Genomic DNA, 20,178 nt, shown 5'->3' with positions numbered 1-20,178 from the left:
AATTTTGTTTTGAAAAAATTTTGAATTTTGTCTAAACAGCTTGTCCTCAATAAGTTTGTCACAAATTTTGTGATTTAGCATCAATCATCATTCATCAATCATTTTATTTTTCGTCATTAACGCGTCCGGGACGAAAAAAATACTAACTACAAAAATCAATATAAACCTACCAGCACGTTAATGAACGGTAAAAGGTGGCAAAACCTTGAACGATTTAAAACGTGCCTGAATGAAAAATCATGTACAGTAGAAGGCTATATATCAATAGTTAGCACGGCTACAAAACCCAAAAAACAAATAGCGAAAAATAATGCAAAAACAGAGAGAAGCACACATGCAGTAATGAATGACAGCCTAATGAAAAGTGTTGTGGATTGAATTTGCATAATGTTCATGATAGTGTTGGACGCTGTTTGGCTTTAGTTTTCATCTGGCAACCTTATGAAATCCGGTTTTACATCATAGAATAAATAAGAAAATCAAAAGATTGCGGAGCGGATGTGCAAGACAGAAGCCCAGTCTTTGCAATTAAGGTTTTGATTGAAACAAATTTCTGAAAACTTTAGTAGCTTGTTTGATCGGACAAGCCTTAGTAATAATGGTAAGTGATGGCAATGGAAGGGACAAAAGTTGGCTGGTTTATGGTTATTACAATTTTGTTTGGTGTTGTTACCTTTTCCCAGATCTAGACCAGATAATATGGCTATCTGGGTACTACTACTGTATCTATTATGTTGCTCCCTTTAATATTGAAACTCAGTGAATCGTTACTAAGCTTAGACCTACTCATTTTCCATTATCTCGCACTTTGTCCTATTAATCCTGTGGGTTTGTGGTTTTGTTGGTTACTGCAACATGGATTAGCTCATGCAGTCTCGTTGATTGGATCAACAAGCGTATGTTTCCAACCAAACAAAAAGTTGTTGTAGAATTAATAAAAATGTTGATTTTGTGTGGGAGCATTGTGCTCAACAATAGACGTCACACACTGTGTTGAGAGCAAGTGGATGCTCCATATTATGTACGGTATATGTCATTAAGGTTTTAATCTGTTTGCATAGTTTGTCCAGTCGCCTAATTTGCCACTTTCTCTAATCCCTTGAGATGACAAACTGGGAAAACTATACTTTATGCATATTTGTTCCTTTAAAAATGCCTAATTGGCCTCGGCTCAATAACCATACGTTTTTTTCAAGGCCTCTTGGTGTGCTGCCTTAGTGTGTATGTTTTTCCTTGTCTGTTAGTGTGTCTACATTTCTGTTTTGGTGCACCAAAGTATCAACTTTCTGACACTGCCAAAATCTGTGTATTTATTAAATCATTTCTCAAACACGCTTTAACGTTTGCATTTTGTCACTTCTATCTATTTTCAGACCCCCGCAATGTTATAGCAAATGATATTGTTTTTTTTTTCTTTGATGGCCAGAAATATGAACATGATGTTAAATATACCATACTATTGTGTTATGAAGCAAGGTCTTAATCATTATTCATTGGTTTAATTTTTTCTCAAGATATGACAATACATTAACTAATGAAATATACCGTAAGATAGGAAGAGAAAGACCTGAAAGCTTCCACCCAATAAGCGTCAGTGGTTTAATGCCAACTGCATTGACTAACTGGACTAGTGGTACTTCGTAAGGTTAACATTCATAACATAGTTTTAAACATATTATAGTTTTTCCCCAGTTTGCAGCACATTGCTGCTGAGATGGTGATGTTGTGGTTTCTGTGTTGCTCGTGTAGCTGTGTTTGCATTCAAATTGCTTTGGTTTTCCAGTGTGCTTGCACGTATTGGCTTGCACACCTTTTGTATACCAGATGTGAGCTAGAGGCTTTGACATCGTGATGTTTTTCAGTTGTTTAGTGACTGCTTCTAATTCTTTCATATTTTAGCTCAGTTGCAAGATGGTTGCATCATTTTTATTTTTGGTTTAGTTGCTGGTCGGTACTGTTTTTTTGTTACCGGTTCTGGCCGTATTCTTTACTTTATCTGAAATAAAAGTTTCATCATCGATGATTGGATAAAGGTCTAATGCTCTGATCACCCTTTGCCACCACAGTGTCCAGGGGTGTCGTCGTCTTACTGGATGGCTCTGGTTTGAGCAGATGACAGTCTTTATAACATTTGCTACACTTACTATAAGTTTCCAGAACTTAAAAATGGCCCAAATCGATTTTTTTGTTCTCAACAACCTTAGAATTTCCCCAAATTCAGAACAAAATTCCCCCATGTAGTAACACTGATTGAAATTCCATGCAGCTCACTGATTCATTATAATATATTTTTTGTATATGTACCAGAGCTGTTACATGCATAGTATTTTAAATTGTACTCCTTGTTAATTGATTGGTGATACTAGGTTCATTAGTTGTCACAATGAGTATGAGTGTACTACCAAGTCTAATTTCTATTGTATATGAAATCAATTTGACATCAGCTATTTACCAGATAGTTTAATTTTGTTGTCTGATTGATGCATTTAATCAATTTGCTCATAAAAAATGTTTATCATGAATGAGCATCGTGTGCATGTGCTAACTTGTTTGTTTGGGTTATTGCAATTGTGTGATACTATCGTGAGGTTGAGTCTTATCCGTGGATGTTTTATGTCATATGAGTATACTATATATTGAGTATTGACAATTGAGTATTGTTAACAAGGTTATGTAGTGGTGAGTGGTGACGTTGAAGACTCATTGACTTGCAAGATATGTCAGCAATTGTTTAAATGACCAATTAAATGTGCAGTTTCGGCAATGCTTATCGTTATCTAACATAAGTTCATGTGCATGTTGAACATATACAACGCAAAAACTTGAAAAACGTATGCAACTTTTTGGTATTAAGAGAAATAAAACATAGTAACTTTAGCGGGTTTAACATAGCCTACTTTATTTCACACAAAATATAACATAATTACAATAAAATAAACTCAAACATTTTCGACACGTACGTGTGTCCTCATCAGGAATTAAATCTGCAATACATAAAATGAAAAATCGTAAGATAAATTTGACTATGCACTGTAACTGTAACGACACTCTGGACTGAAAGCACAAACTGAACAAATGATATGAGAATGATTGCGAGTAAATTATGCGGTGGGAAACAGATCACATGAGGTGTAGACTACAGGCATTGGACAAAACAATTAGAACACACACAAAAGGAACGATGAGCATGAGCCACAGGCGAATAACTGCCGGTTGAGAGATGGATTGTTATGTTTAATTCTTAAGGCTTCCATGATCTTAGTCAGACTAAGATTTTTCATTTTATGTATTGCAGATTTAATTCCTGATGAGGACACACGTACGTGTCGAAAACGTTTGAGTTTATTTTATTTTGATTATGTTATATTTTGTGTGAAATAAAGTATGTTAAACCCGCTAAAGTTACTATGTTTTATTTCTCTATGGTTCAACAAAGCAAACTCTCTACCAAAGCTTTTTGGTATTAGTTGCCAAGGGGAGGTTGTCATTGAGTGTGATTTTAATGTATATAAAAATGGACTGCTGCTCATTTATAAATATTTCTGCGGTCTTCAACAATAGCAACCGACTCTCTTAGAGCATGACAGAAGTTGAACAATTTACTTTTTGTTTGTGCAGCCTCTGCGTCTGGATATCAGGCGCAAACTGAATGCTCGGTCCGATCGTGTCAAGTCCATCGATCTTCACCCCACTGAACCATGGATGCTCGTTGCTCTCTATAATGGTAAGTATAGATAAAACGTATTTGAATACTTTTTTGGACAGCTTGCACCTCACAGTAATCTGGTCATTGAAATAATGTTGGTACTGTATTGGATGTCTTTTCGAAGAAAATAAATTTCTTGTATTAAACTATGGTGGGCCTGTGCTGGTGGTACTGGTAACCTACATTGTTATTGTGGATTGCAATGTTTGTATCTGGAAAATACACATCAATTTTTACAGGAAAATCTGTTTGGATTTACGATATATGAAAATGTACGGTAGCCTGAAGATTAAATGCCAATTCATTTAGAGCTGTAAAGTTGAGAGAAAAACTCCAACTCCTCGGTTTATAACTGGCCGACTTCGGATATGTTGAAATTCCTTCTGCTCCACAGCCCTGAATTCATTGCTGTGATTGAATCACTGACTAAGAGCACAGTCGAGATTTGATCATGGCATTACAAACAAAACACTAACTGTGGTAGTACCACCATAGTATTCTTCAGTTGCATCAGAAAGTAGATTGACTTCCGACCTGGCGAGTGGTGCTGGTGCTTGATAAACGTTTGAAAAGACTTCATGATTGTGACTTGTTGGTTGAGTGGCGAGTGTCCACTTGGTATCTGTGAGGATGTCGGATTGTCGGTTCACTTTTTAAAGTGATTCGATTGTACCGGCAAGACATTTAACATCCATGAAGATGGGCACAAAGATCGGCTTCCTTGCCTTCCCATCCACTTTATATTCAGCTGATAAGCATTAAGAATGATGCAACAAAGAACTAACAAATGTCATGACTTGTCAATGAAGACAGGTAAAGTTTGTATGTCTCTTGTCAAACTATGCATTGATTTAACAAGCAATCACAGTTTTCTTTGTTTGGCAAGTAGTCGCTGATTTCCATAAAATATTTCACCCAGGGCTGCGATTTTTTTCTTGTCGAACGACCAACAATTCTGCGTTTGTTTGTCGAATAGTGATATGACGTCACAAGAGTCAGATAAGCGTTTGGACCCGAATTATCGCGCACGTTGTGTGGATGTACGTCAGAGTCACAAGTTTTTAATCGCACGCTGGTTGAGTGATTGCAAAGGAGTATCAAGCGCTAAGTTGTATACCTACCGGACGTGCATATATCATACTGTTATGTATAGTGTATATTGTTTGTTTTGCTCCAGGAAGAGAACTGCTGTAAACGCGAAACTGAGGATCGCAAAGAAAAAAGCCGTTTGGCTATATCGCTAGCGCAATCAACTGTGAGATTTTTTGCTTTGGCATCTCTTTAGTCTCGCTTCGTACATAAATGGTTATGCACCCACCGTCGTATCCGCACGCAAACACAGTTAGAAGCGAAATTTGCAACTTACCAAATGTTTGATGTCAGGCATTAGAACTTCGATCAACGCATTTTCCCGCAGTGTTCAAAATGACGGAGTGGACGCCTTAGGAATTTCTCGCGTGAAACGTCGCTTTTAAGCCTTTCTTTGAAATACCTGGCACAAGAAAATTTACGTAAGTCGGCACTCTTATGATTGCATCACGTGATGCTTCCCCCCCGATTGTTCCTCGACCTGACTTGACGTCCTCTCTCAGTCTTTTTTAATTTTTTTCCGTAAGGCACGGCGTTTGTCGAACAGTGATGGCGCGTGTCGAGCGGCATTGCCGCCGAAAAAGGCAAAAATCGCAGCCCTGATGTCACCATTCAATGGGATAATGAACCTCTACTTGTGTTGCGCAGGGAATGTTCACATTTGGAATCATGAAACACAAACTCTATTTAAGACTTTTGAAGTTTGTAACCTTCCTGTCAGAACGGCAAGGTTTGTCGCAAGAAAGAACTGGGTCATCACTGGCTCGGTGAGTTGACATAAATATTCATTTAAGGAAAGCTGGTGTCAAAGTCTGTATTCAAGTCAAAAGATTAACTGATTTGCGGTGTTGTCATTTTCTGCTTTATATTTTTGTAAGATGCATGAACAGTGAACACTTCAGTTTAGTTTCTTGAGAAAATTCTTTGAATGAATCAAATGTCCACCCCTCTAAATTGGCCTATTGCTTTCAGGCATCCCGTGACAGTTTTCATGTCTTTGTTATGAACCTGTAGTTTGAGGCTTCAAGCATCCCAATGTCTACCACTTAGACAATGAAACCAGTTCGTGTGTTTCTGTGTGTTGCTATGAGGAACCACACGAGATATCCACCCTCCTAACCAATAACCATCACACATCCGATGCTACTTAATAATGAAATTATGTTTCCTCCAGGACGACATGTACATCCGGGTGTTCAACTACAACACCCTGGAGAGGGTTCATTTGTTTGAGGCTCACGCTGACTACATTCGCACCATCGCTGTCCACCCCGTCCAGCCATACATCATCACCGCTGGAGGTGAGTAGTGTTGAGTATGCATAAAGCTGATCTATGATCTAAGCTGTTGAATGATTCCAAACAAAACTGTTCTTTCCATGTTGTAATTTCGTACCGGTAACTAGTCCCATGACACGGAACACTTACCCGGCATTCCATGCGCGCTTGTGGTTCCAGCTGCATTGTTTGAACGCTTTATGACAATGACGTCATCCGCGTTCCGCAGACGACATGCTGATCAAGTTGTGGAACTGGGAAAAGAAATGGAATTGTGCGCAAATATTCGAGGGCCACAATCATTACGTCATGCAAGTTGTGATCAACCCGAAGGACAACAACCAGTTCGCTAGCGCCTCTATGGATCGTACCATCAAGGTCTGGCAGCTTGGGTCAAGCAGTCCAAACTTCACGCTTGATGGCCACGAAAAAGGTGAGTTTGTACCTACCACTGGGTGGCACTGTGGAAGTAGATGGGTTGTAATATTGCTCCATTTTGCTGCATGTTCATCATCTGCGGGTGTGAAGTGTCGCGCGCCATTGTTGCTTTTTTTGGACTTGAAGATCTTCATGGGTCCGGGTGATGCGCATTTGTGGTTTATTTCTGCTGTGAGATATTTTAACATTGTAAGATCGCTGTGAATTCCTCGATGCTGTGTAGTTAGGCAAGCAGAAACGTTCTCTGCTGTTTACATGAGGCGTTACCTTGGGTGGTATCGAACCAACGACTATGTATTGCTGATTAGGCTGGAATTAGTGTAACGAATCTTTGCGATCATCATCTGTTCGCCTGTCAGCCCTGATGTAATTGTCTGGGGTCTGCTACTATTCGGCGAGTCCGATTCGGCGAGTCCGATTCGACTAGTCCGATTCGGCGAGTTCCCTATTCGGCGAGAGCCTTTTTCGGCGAGTGCCCTATTCGGCGAGTTTTTGAAAGGAAATTATCGGGTACCGTAGCCTAGTTATCCCGACCAGCAAAAATTTGTTCCAAGAACACAGTTCATTTTTACATTGCAGTAACAGAATGAAAAGGCTAACCAAATGTGTGGCCTATCGTGTTAACGTCGCTAAACGTTGAAATCGTGTAGAAAAGGGAGCTTTTGCTGACTAGGTTACTTTGAAACTTTCACAGAAGCCTTTCGATTTGTTCCAAGAACCCAGTTAGCCTAACAGTTCATTTTTACATTGTAGTAACAGAATGAAAAGGCTAACCAAATGTGTGGCCTACAGCTTGGATTGAAAGGAAATTATCGGGTACCGTAGCCTAGTTATCCCGACCAGCAAAAATTGCCGTTTTTACATCGTTTTAACGTCGCTAAATGTTGAAATCGTGTAGAAAAGAGAACTTTGCTGACTAGGATACGTTGTGTTGTAAAATTACGTTTAGTCTACATTATGTTCCTACGTTCTGGTTTCCTTGCCTAGAGCGCTTCACGTTGATTGTTTTCTCAGTTCGCGTTCAGTTCTCAATTCAGCGTTCAGTTCTCAGTTTTCTTATTGTGTGAAACAGATCTACTTTGTTCGCTTTATATTTGTGTTTTGTAGGTACACTTCGTTTCTTAGTTTTTTAAAACTCAATAAATGGATGTTATACGTTGAAGCTGAGAAACATTCACAAAAGCCCCAAGATTTGTTCCAAGAACCAATTTAGCATAACATTTGATTTGTACATTGATTCAACGTCTGAATACATTATCTTAAAAATGCAACGTATCGTAGGGCTTCTGTGAATGTTTCTCAGTTTCAACGTATCCTAGTCAGCAAAGTTCTCTTTTCTATACGATTTCAACGTTTAGCGACGTTAAAACGATAGGCCACACATTTGGTTAGCCTTTTCATTCTGTTACTACAATGTAAAAATGAACTGTTAGGCTAACTGGGTTCTTGGAACAAATTTTTGCTGGTCGGGATAACTAGGCTACGGTACCCGATAACTTCCTTTCAATCTAAGCTGTAGGTCACACATTTGTTGATCTAAACTAATCATTTTAACTATTCAAAAGTACTGACTTATAGACATAAACATGATTTTTTTTTGTAACATTTTCTTGGTTTTATTTTTCTTTCATATCTTAAATTTTTCTGAAGGTGTTGCGACCGTGCCAAATTTTTTTCAACTCAATAACTTACTTCGGTCACAATCACGTTTTAACGTTCGCGTTTTGTCGCTTCTACCTTTTTCTACACCTTTGCTATGTTGACGTGAATTGTTTTTGACATCATGATCAGAAATAAAAACAACTGAACTGACATGACGAATTCAAGCACGTTTTAACGTTCGCGTTTTGTCGCTTCTACCTTTGCTATGTTGACGTGTATTGTTTTTGATAGGATGGTCAAAAATAAAAATAACTGAACTGACATGACGAATTTTAATTTAATAGTTCAAACATTTTATTTTTATTCCTTTCTGCACGATTTCAACGTTTAGCGACGTTAAAACGATGTAAAAACGGCAATTGTAATTAGGCTACGGTACCCGATAATTTCCTTTTAAAAATTTCAAAAACTCGCCGAATAGGGCACTCGCCGAAAAAGGCTCTCGCCGAATAGGGAACTCGCCGAATCGGACTAGTCGAATCGGACTCGCCGAATCGGACTCGCCGAAACGGGCCATTCCGAATTGTCGTCCCCTAGGTGTGAACTGCGTGGACTACTACAGTGGTGGGGACAAACCGTATCTCATATCCGGTGCCGATGACCGCTTGACCAAAATATGGGACTATCAGAACAAGACCTGCGTCCAGACTCTGGAGGGACACTCCCACAACATCGCATCCGTGCAGTTCCATCCTGAGCTTCCCATCATCATCACCGGATCAGAAGATGGTCTGTTGATTGTGTGATTCTGTTGTCTTGGAATAGCTTTTTGTTGCGTTTTTCTATTGTGACGTAGTTTCTTTCTGCCAGTCACAAGGTTGAAACTATAAATATTTTTGTTGTTGTTTTCTTGAGCGGGCAGCTACATAACTCCCCCTTATTAACCCCCACTTTGCAGGAACGGTGAAGATCTGGCACGCAAACACTTACCGCTTGGAAACCACGCTGGACTACCGGATGGAGAGGATTTGGTGCATCGCATCAATGAAGGTTTGCACCAACTTCTTCATCTATTACAACCATGCCATACAATTGTGTTTTGAAGATGGTCGCATTCTTTCAATTTTATCGCAACTCATGATTTCTTGTCACTCACGTGGTTGGCTTTCATCTCTTTTCATCCAGGGATCGAACAACGTAGCGCTGGGATACGATGACGGATGCATCTTGATTAAGCTGGGGAGGGAGGAGCCAGCGATGTCCATGGATGGGAATGGGAAGATTATTTGGGCCAAGCACTCGGAGATCCAGCAAGCAAACCTGAAGGCAATGACTGGTAGGAACTGCTCTGTACCGAACTCAGTTTATCATCGTTTCCGCCATCGATGGTCTTTCTCTTTCTGTGTTACGTTTCATTTCCTGGATGTCGTGGTAGAACCTCATAACGTTATGTACGTGCGCGCCATCACATATCAGCATTCCAAACAAATAGGAATGCTCTTTACAATTTAGATCATCATGAACGTCTGGGCTCGTTGTCAGGTGCAACGTCATAATGATTGACGTTTCACGTTTTTGTTTTCACGCAGATCAAGACCTGAAAGACGGAGAGCGACTGCAACTTTCCATTAAAGACATGGGTAGTTGTGAAGTCTTCCCACAGACTATCAAGCACAACGCCAATGGAAGGTGAGTTGAAGATCGAGGTACTCGGGTTCAACTCCCATTGCGTGAAGTCACGCTGAGGACAGCTGTTCAGTGCTACTTGGTGGTGGGTATACTCTCCAGGCAGCATCAGCAGAATCCTCATTTCTAACCTGCGTCAGCAACAACCGCTACAAATGATGTGGCTGCCAAGGTTCACCTTCAGATGGTTCCTCATTCCTTAGTTCATCGACATAGGGGCGGTTCTTCTCCATCCAATCACAGGAATCTTTCGTTTTCCCAACACTCCGCCCGGTTGGTTACTCGCCGGGTAACGGTTGGTTTACCAAGTCTCGTTGTGACGTCATCGCGTCCCGGATGTGGTTTGTGACGCAATGCGTTGTTTAGGTTCGTGGTTGTGTGCGGGGACGGAGAGTACATCATCTACACCGCCATGGCGCTCAGGAACAAATCGTTCGGGTCAGCTCTGGAGTTTACCTGGTCCAACGACTCATCAGAGTAGGCTTCGTCACTCCTTCATCATTTAATTGTTGATTGCTTTGAATCTGAAACGTATTGCGTGATTGGTGACGTAAGTCCGACGTTTCGAATCCTGATTCGGCGGATGTTCATATTTGTGACGTAACGATAATCAAACCAGTTAACTTAAGGACCTGCCTACAGCACAGAAACAATTCATCTAACCACGCCCTAACATTGCTCCGGTGATAATGACATGGTCTTTGTGCCGCATCTGCATATGCCTGCAGGCTACACCAGGATTGTAATAGAAATCAATGCAGTGTTTATCTCTCGTTGTTTGGCGAGATAGAAGGATTTTATGTAGTTCTGGTACCCGCTTATTAAGGCCACGTGGCAGGTATGCTGTGAGGGAAAGCACCACCGCTGTGAAGCTGTTCAAGAACTTCAAGGAACGAAAATCATTCAAGCCAGACTTTGGGGCGGAGGGGATTTTTGGGGGTCACTTGTTGGGGGTGAAGACGTCACAGGGACTCGCCTTCTATGACTGGGAGAGTCTTGACTTGGTCCGACGAATAGAAATCTCTCCAAAGAATGTAAGTTTTGTGTCAGTTTGTCATTTGACCTCACGCTGCAAGTCAGCTCAGATTCAACGGATGCTTCATCCAAACTTCGACCTCGACCACGCGAATGTTGCTTCGAGGAAGAGCCTTGAACTGTGCAATTCTTTTGTGAAAACTTTGATTCCGAATAATCAAAGCCGTTTGTGGAATGCTGCAAGCTGTTACCTGAGTGGTTGGTTTGTCAGGTTTACTGGTCCGACAGCGGAGACATGGTTGCCATAACAACAGATGAATCGTTCTACATTCTCAAGTACGACTCCTCCAAGATTGACGAGTCCAAGGAGGATGCTGACATGGTGACGGAAGATGGAATCACCAGTGTCTTTGATGAGGTATGTCCATCGGAACTCGTTTAAATGTTGATCCAAGTCTGGCATACTTGTAGGCTGTAGAGGTTTTCAACCACTGACGCATGCCCAGTCACCGAGTTTGACAGATTGAAGCTTTTTTTTAAAGGCTTGATTCAGTAAACTTGAAACATCTTCTCTTCCAGAACATAGGAGAAGTAGAAGAGGTTGTTCGGACTGGCTTGTGGATCGGAGATTGCTTCATTTACACGAACTCGGTCAACAGACTGAACTACTACGTGGGAGGAGAGATCGTCACAATTGCTCATCTCGATAGGTGCGCCGCTGGAACAAACATGAATCGATTGTTGCGGCTGAAGTGTTGCCGAATATATTTTAATCAATATCCTTGTATGGTGAATTGGTGATATCTCCCTCTTGCTCAGATGCTTTCATTGTTCTTGATAGATTTGTAATGGCGATAACTTCATATTGTAACTGGCGATAACTTGATAGATTTCTAATCACGATAACAATGATGCTTTGTATTGTAGGACTTTGTACCTGCTCGGTTACATGCCCGGAGAGAACCGGCTCTATCTTGGTGACAAGGAGCTCAACGTGGTAGGTGCAACGGTTGGGTTGAGAAGCTTAGTAACTTTGCATGTAGATACTTCAGATTGCTATCGTCGTTTAGCTGTTCCAATGTTTGAGATTGTCCTGTCATAATGATGGTGTCCTACAACCGCAGGCACGCGGTCACTCCTCGCAATGCCGGGCCTAACAAACTGATGGAGGTCTAGGTGAGGTAGATGGCACTTGTCGGATGATGCTGATCAAGATACCTGGGAAATGGATATGATCTTCATCTTGATCTTCCAGGTCAGCTACTCCCTCCTCCTGTCAGTCCTGGAGTATCAAACCGCAGTGATGCGAGAGGACTTCGCAACAGCAGACAAGGTCCTCCCATCCATCCCCAAGGAGCAACGTACCAGAGTGGCTCACTTCCTAGAGAAGCAGGTTTGTGATTGGTCACGTCTTGGAGAAGCAGGTTTGTGATTGGTTGGTTGGAGTGATGAATTGTGGGATGATATAAAGGCTGCACATTTGATAAACGCGACGGAACGTTCGAGAAGTAACTGATTTGTTAATGAGGCTGCGGATGAATATTTGATGTGACCTCTGAACTCCACTGCTCAGTTTGCTGGTTATTCTCACAGGGATTCAAACCACAAGCGATGGCCGTAACGAGTGATCCTGAGCACAAGTTTGAGTTGGCTCTCGGTCTCGGTGAACTCAAGACTGCTCGTCAGTTGGCCATGGAAGCTCAGGTAGTTACGTCATGATTTCTATTTGAATAAAACGCTAAGTGTGGTTTGTGACGTCATCAAACAATAATTATTAAAACCGAAGTCAACCACGAGGTGACGCACTTAGCATTCAGCAATTGGCCCCTCCGTGGACAACAATTCAGTCATGTTTTACATTGAACCAACGTCTACAGACGTCGCCTACTGGGGTGCCTTTGTGGTAGTTACAACGTGATTACTTTGCAGTCAGGCCAGAAATGGAAGCAACTAGCCGACCTGGCCACCAACAAGTGCGAATTCGGACTCGCCCAGGAATGCCTGAAGAACGCCGAAGACTTTGGCGGCCTTCTGCTGCTGGCTACGTCAGCAGGGAATGCACCTATGGTGGCGTCGCTGGCGGAGAGCGCAGAGACAGGAGGTGACGATATAAACTGTTTGTATGCATGAAATCGCGTGGATGGATTTCGCGACTTCCTGCTTTGTCAGGTGACCAGGCCGCATCACAAAGTTGAGAATTGTTTGAAATTTTTTCAGGTAAAACCAACGTGGCTTTTGTGAGTTACTTCATCACCGGTCAGACGTCCAAGTGCCTGGATCTCCTGATCAAAACCGACAGATTACCTGAGGCTGCCTTCTTTGCTCGGACCTACCTTCCCAGTCAAGTGTGCAGGTGATTACCCCACTTCGATACGTGTCTACAACTCTCCAAGTGTCGGTTCACATGAAAGCACCCAACATTGAATCATTCCTGACTTGATCCTCCCTTTGCCTTGCTGCTACGTAACGTTGGTCGCTGCATTGCATATATCAGGGCTTCCCAAACTGAGGGCCGCGACCCCCCAAGGAGTCGCGTAACGAACTTCAGGAGTCGCAGAAAGTATACCAATTTGCACAAGGTACTGCATATTAACACTTCTGTGCGAGATGCTGTGAAATAGACTGCCCGTATTTTTGAAAATTTATGAGGTGAATTGGAATCGGAGTTAAAAACTCTTTCACTGCATCGTGAAGTGAGGTGGCTTTCAAAAGTCAAAGCTTTAAAATGGCTAGCCAATTAACGTTGAAAACCGAAATCGTGATTTTTTCAACAGAATAAAATTCAGTCTTGGTCCACCATTTTCGCAATGACATCTAGCTTTTGAAATTCTGCCAAATGTCAGATTTGCTAAACTAAACGAATTTAATTTGTCCCCTCCTAGGAGAAAACATAATTTTTTGCATTGAAATCTAAAATTGATGCGTTCATTAAAAAATTGAACATCTTGCAACAAAAATGTCAAACTGATTTATCTGAAATGTTCTCACTTCGCCTACCGTTCCAACCTAAACAACATTGAAACCGCCTTGAGACCTGCATTAACAAACACTGAGCCACGACTGGACTTGCTTTGTGGCAGAAGGCAGTCACACCTATCACACTGAATAAATGTGTTTGCTTTTTTGTTTTGTTTCCAGTAGGCTGCCCACAGGCTTCGTTGTTATGATCAGAAATAAATAAAAACAAACTGAACTGAGAACGGTAAATTGTTTTTGGTTTTCGTTAGATTTAAGCTTTTCAATAAATATTACAAATGTATATTTCGCACTGTTTGTCGTTTTAAACGTAAGGGGCCGTGAAACATTTTAGGAGATTAAAAGGGGTCGCGAGCAAAAAAGTTTGGGAAGCCCTGGCGTAGATCAAGTCTGACAATAACACGGTGGTTTGTGATGGTATTGGCAGGGTCGTGGCGCTGTGGAAGGAGCAGTTAGCGTTAACCAACAAGAAAGCGGCGGCATCTCTGGCCGATCCGGGCCAGTACGAGAACCTCTTCCCGGAGATGAAGGAGAGCCTGGTAGCGGAGAAGTACCTGGAGGCGACTGAGTGCCGACGCCTTGCTTCCCACTATTCCGTTATCCCGGTAATTCCACTTTTTGGAAAGCATATTCCATTGCGACGTTGTTGTAATGTCCAGAAATGCTTCATTAGAAAATATTCGTGTTTTATTTTGCGACAACATTGCGATGACGTTTCCAACATGAAGCAGCGAAGACATCGAGTCAATCGCTGCCATTGTTCTGGTCACTACTTTGTGGACATTAAAGGAGGCCACTACCTGGAAAACCTATAAACATCAATATATTTTGTCCAATAGAGCAACGACGAGAGGAACGTTCTCGAAGAATCGCGAGGTTTCGAGCCATCCGCGCATGGAAAGGTCACGGTAGGTCATAGGTTACTATTGGTCATTGACTTCACTTTCAGTTTGTCTGACATTATTTGATTGTTTGCAAACTATTGTCGCTGGCAACACAAGCCACAGAATAATTCGATCTGTTGCGATGAGGTCGTAATCACCTGATTGTGTAGGAAGATGACGTTATCTTGAAATCTTCCATCCCATTGGTCAAGCCAGAAGAGGAGGAACCAGTGGTAAGTTGCTGATTGGGTTAATTTGCATCATTGAATAAGAAGTTGATTTAAAATTGCCACGATGGATATTTGAAACATGCGAGGTAGTTTCACTGCCGCATTCCTCATTCATTGGCATACTAGTACATCGGGTGTAACCGACACTTTTCATTAGGACAGTTTGGCAACGCGTCGTCATTCGCCTTTGAACAGGCGCCCGATGCGTTTGTTGCATGACGTGCTTGAGTTTCATTGGTGACATTGTTTGTAAACAATTTGTGCAGAAAACGAACCAAAGCGAAGAAACCACCGAAGCGGAACCGGAGCAAGTGTCGTCATCTGACCCACCCATGGACAACTATGACGTATGTTCGCGTGATGCAGCGGCGGAAATCGGTTTCGTTTCGAATTAATTCGGTCTGAGCATATTGGCGATTAACTTGCACGGAGACGAGCAATGTCGCCTCGCATCAAGTTGCTCCGAATATTGTGAGCACTTTGTGCTGCTGTAGAAATGCTTTCGCTGGCATAGATGACGTAACAGCTGGTGATCTCGTATTGTGCTATGACGTTGTTATGGCACTTCATCATGCCTATATATTAGGGTGTTTCATTTTTTCACCATTTTTGAAATTCAAAATGCCTGGGGTCCCATCTGGTGGTATTTGGGGAAAAAAGTTTACACACCAAATTTTTTTCAATTATGACGTCATATTGAGGTGGTCCACGAGGTTTGAAATTTTTGGGCCTCTAAATATCGAAATTTGGCCGTATCTCCGGAACCGCTCATCATAGATGGACAAAATTAGTATCAAAATGCGCAAAAGGGTCGGTTTCCTATACCTGATGTAGAGAATATTAAGGTATATCTGCTTCAGAAAAAAAGTTATTTCAAAAAATCTGATTTTCGGTTTATTTTCTCCTGATGAACAGAGATCAGGTGATCAAGATAAAAGTTTTTTTGTATTTTTCCACTCTTGGAAGCTGTGATTGCGTAATAATAATAGTTGGTGTTAAGGTTTCAGTACTGGGCTTGTCTAGTCTTGCTATCTGGTTAAGCAAAGCCCTATCTTGCATTGCTCCGGGACCCTTCTTGGCGCCGTCCACAAAAGAAATGACATGGGAAAGATATATTTCGTTCATGTGGAGCATGCATTAAAGGGTATGAATATCATGACCAACTTCATCATTAAAATAATTGACCAGTCGAGTATTGACTCCGGACTTTTTTCCTGTGTTGAGAGCAGTCGTATCAGCCATGACTGAATATACTTGGGATAGGTGAACTCTGCAACTGCAAGCCTACTGGATGATGGTGCCAAAAAATCAGTTCTGCAGCGACCGACACACTTTTGGGAAAAGATTTAACAGCAAGCACACTTTCGTGTTTTATACCATTATTATCATCAACAAGTTGACCCAAGAAAACGTATTGATCTATTTTATCGACAACGCGCCCATCATAACATAACTGCATGGCAGAAGCTGAGTTGAGAAGGTTCTCACTTTCCATGAGAGATTTTTCTCTCGTTTTTTTGTCGTTGGCGGTATACTGTCGAAGGTGATGCAGCAGCAGCTACTTGATCTTTTCCAAGAACCGACCTCATAAGATCTGACTGCTGGCGTACCGAAGTCATCCTACGATCAGCAAGTACACAACTTCTATCAAATGGAAAAAGAATGTACTTTCTTGTACACTTTTCCCCAAACAGCTGGTTTCAGAGGCTCGTATTCCTTATCATCTTCCCAATTCATATCACCATCAGAGTCGCTTTCGCTACTGTGTAGACATCTAACTACTTCATTTCTTTTTCTCTGTTTCAAACATAGTAGTGCCGATGCTTTGGCAGATTGTATGCCAGAAGTGCTAGGTTTCTCTGTTTACTAAGCACTGGAAGACCAGCTTTGTTCCATATGCCAACTACGTCTTTCAGCAGTTCATCTTTTAAATGGGGTATTGTCTTCAAAAACTTAGGGTTAGTTTCGGCTACTTTCTTCCTCAAGTAAAAATAGTGACTGACTATATCTGAATTAAGGGGAAGTACATTTCTCTCCAATTCTTGAAATTTTGCATCGACTTACTAATACCTGACCTTAATGCCATAATGACACTTAGGCTAATCTAAAGCAGGTGAGCAGCATACCTCTTCCTCAACGGTTACATTAACTTATAATAGTAATACCTTCAAATTACCATTTTATTTCTTGCAAAACGAACATGGACTATTATTACGCAACAGCAGCTTCCAAGATGGAAAAATACAGAAAAACTTCTTACCTTGATCACCTGATCTCTGTTCATCAGGAGAAAATAAACCGAAAATCAGATTTTTTGAAATAACTTTATTTTTGAAGCAGATAGACCTTAATATTCTCTACATCAGGTATAGAAAACCGACCCTTCTGCGCATTTTGATACTAATTTTGTCGATCTATGATGAGCGGTTCCGGAGATACGGCCAAATTTCGATATTTTGAGGCCCAAAAATTTCAAACCTCGTGGACCACCTCAATATGACGTCATAATTTGAAAAAATTTGGTGTGTAAACTTTTTACCCCAAATACCACCAGATGGGACCCCAGGCATTTTGAATTTCAAAAATGGTGAAAAAATGAAACACCCTACTATATATGCTCGGTGGTTGATTTTGATTATATGGACGGGAAGGCAAGTAAGCCCAACACGTCATTACGAGTCTTATCAACACATAGCCACATGCGCTTGATCGGTTTCGAACCGGCGACCTTCCGATCACCGCGCACTCTCACCACTCACTTCAACTATGACTCTGGACGTTGTTTTATTTTTACAGGACTTGGAGCTGGACATCGAAAACCTTGTACTGGACGAAAACCTCGATACGAGTGAATTTAATCTCGATGACGAATTCCTGGATGACTGACCAACACTATTGTGACGTCACAAAGTGTATCCCACTTTGTGAGCTCCCTACACAGAATGTTCCGATGCTAAAAGTTTATTATATTGTATTCCTTGTAATTACGTCATCGGTTGATTGAACGTCTAATGACGCCACATCAACGTCATCACCAGCTTGATTAAAGTTATGACGTGGATGGGCGGCAGTGCAATAAAGAACCAACAGCGATCAATCGTGCCATCCCTTGTTCCATTGAAACGAAGATATCCACCCGCATTGTGTGATGATGACGTCACAGCTATCCAACGTCATTGGAATGTGAAGCTAGGTGAAGTAGGCAGCATAGACTGGCGCGAGATGTTTGTTCTCTGGGCAAGAAACTTTACGATAATTGCCTCTACCCAGTGATCGATTTCGAGTAATGGGTAGTACCAAATTTAAGTCATAAGTAGAGTAGACAACCGGAAACAGACGTTGCCGTCGGCTGCAGCGTGGGTCAGGTGTACGTCGGAAGGCGTACACCGATGCATAGCGCTCAAGTCCGCTTTCCCGCAATGCAGGATAAAGATAATAAAATAAAAACTTATGACCAAGGTGGAATCTGACGACTATACCCGAGAGACGTGGCCCATCTGCAGTCTGTGCAATAAATGACACTCTGGTCGGCGATGTCTTTGTTGCGGAAAATAAATTATCACGGATGACTGAGTGCTGACGGTTTTGCGCCGGAACCTGAAAACGTCAAGTGACGTAACTTGACGGTGCCAGGAGTTGGAAACATAGTTCTATTTGTGTTTGTATCCTATGGACCAATTCTACTTGTGTCTGAAACAAAATCCAAATAAATATTCAAATCATGTTTTTCTTCGCTTCCAAACTGCGTTTGTTTTTAATTGTATGGAAAGACTTCAAAATAAACCTCAGAAATCACTGATTTAGGTGTTCGGTCGTATTATGAAGGTTGTTAGAAAAGAAAGTTAAAGTATTTTTATTGTCAATAATTTTAGCATCGAGGCCAGCCATGGGAAAGCCCACAGGCCAAATCCAGCTCGTTCCATGTTGTTGAACAGACGAGGAACACGAGAGCGTTCAAAGCGGGGCGTCTGGTAAATATTCTATTACTGGATCAACCACTCAACGTGTCAAACATGTTGACATTTTGACGTTAAACCATCAAGAAGTGACTACTGAGTGACCAGAGATCAACAAACAATTCAGCAAAATACTTGGTTTACATTTAGCAATTTACAAGACAATCTTTTTGTGGAACCATAAGATAGATGAAGCGATGACGTGTGCAGTGAGGGAGTCGCATCCACAATCCACATGTAGTATCCTACACAGGATAACGATTCGGCCCCCGTTGAAACAGCGTTGGTAGAAAGTGCGAATGTTGCTTTGTTAAGTTTACTTCATAATGTAGACACTAACTACCTGTGTCAGCCTGATACTGCGAGTTCGCTGAGGTAATAGCGAATTGCTCTAGCTTTCGGAATGCAGTTCCCTAGAAATGTGCTATATGACGAATGGTGTTGGAGTAAGTGCGTCGTTGTTGGTTGGTTTTGAATCTTTGTGCTCGGACCACGGCCTACTAGAACACCTCCAAATATGTTGCTATTTGAGAAAATTTCTAAGAGTCTTAATTGTTACAATCGTAGCCATGTACATGTTGGTTAGTTTTGAATCTTTATCCTCGGACTGTCAAAGCTTTGATTGGTTATTCTTAGTAGTTTCGTATACTTGTAGAGGCTCTTGACACAGGGACGGTTACCGAGATTGGCAGAGTGAATTTTCCGATTTTTGAAGTGTTATTGTTAAAGAATTATTCCATTCCTTAGGTGCCTCTGAATGGAGAGCAGTCCTTAGAATGCGTTGCTCAAGCGCACACTCCGATACTCGAATCAGCGCCGGTTGATCTTGAAGCTTCTTCGTTTACGAAGTGACGCGCTGATCAACGGAGTTTTTTTATTTAACAACCATTGCAGCACCATGGCATTCTAGATATTTTCGACAAAGGCTAATATTTGTGTTATTGAAGCCCACATGCTTAAAAATAGAAATTAGCTGATAAATTGTAATCGCTAATTATTTTGAACTTTGGAAACATTAATTACCGTACTTTGCCTGAGCACCTGCCTTGGAACAGTCGTTTTGAAAATTTGCTCTTATAGCCTGATTTATAAATCTGTCTTGATCTCTGATTCGAACTTTGGTTTCAAATTGCATCTTATGTTGTTAGTCGCTGTCACTCTTTAGGTCGATTCAACGTCAGCGCACGTTGAGTCAATGTGGAATAGGACTAGTATGCCATATGACCTACCGTATTTATCCGTGTATAAGTCGCATTCGTGTATAAGTCGCACCCCAAAATTTGGCTCAAATATTGGTACAAATTTTTTTTAGCAAATTTTATTGAAAAGCAACAATCAAAATTTTAAAAGCCTTTAAAC

At 41.4% G+C, this 20,178-nt stretch overlaps 1 protein-coding gene across 1 annotated transcript; it reads left to right on the top strand.

Moving 5' to 3' along the window:
- Window positions 1-464: 464 nt before the first annotated feature.
- Window positions 465-18,662, top strand: LOC145766222 (coatomer subunit beta'-like). Its single transcript, XM_082577892.1, has 23 exons — window positions 465-601; window positions 3,619-3,724; window positions 5,444-5,562; window positions 5,970-6,096; window positions 6,302-6,505; window positions 8,710-8,901; window positions 9,071-9,162; window positions 9,298-9,448; window positions 9,702-9,801; window positions 10,165-10,275; window positions 10,637-10,832; window positions 11,045-11,191; window positions 11,353-11,483; window positions 11,701-11,770; window positions 12,029-12,166; window positions 12,367-12,477; window positions 12,703-12,874; window positions 12,991-13,126; window positions 14,177-14,354; window positions 14,589-14,657; window positions 14,804-14,866; window positions 15,130-15,210; window positions 17,660-18,662. Exons 1-23 carry the CDS (start codon window positions 599-601, stop codon window positions 17,747-17,749), a joined length of 2,787 nt encoding a protein of 928 aa, XP_082434018.1. The 5' UTR covers window positions 465-598; the 3' UTR covers window positions 17,750-18,662.
- Window positions 18,663-20,178: the final 1,516 nt, after the last annotated feature.

The sequence above is a fragment of the Aplidium turbinatum genome, chromosome 3, assembly GCF_918807975.1.
Source record: "Aplidium turbinatum chromosome 3, kaAplTurb1.1, whole genome shotgun sequence".
In the NCBI taxonomy this organism is placed as follows: Eukaryota; Metazoa; Chordata; class Ascidiacea; order Aplousobranchia; family Polyclinidae; genus Aplidium; species Aplidium turbinatum.
This window is presented reverse-complemented; position numbering and strand designations above follow the sequence as displayed.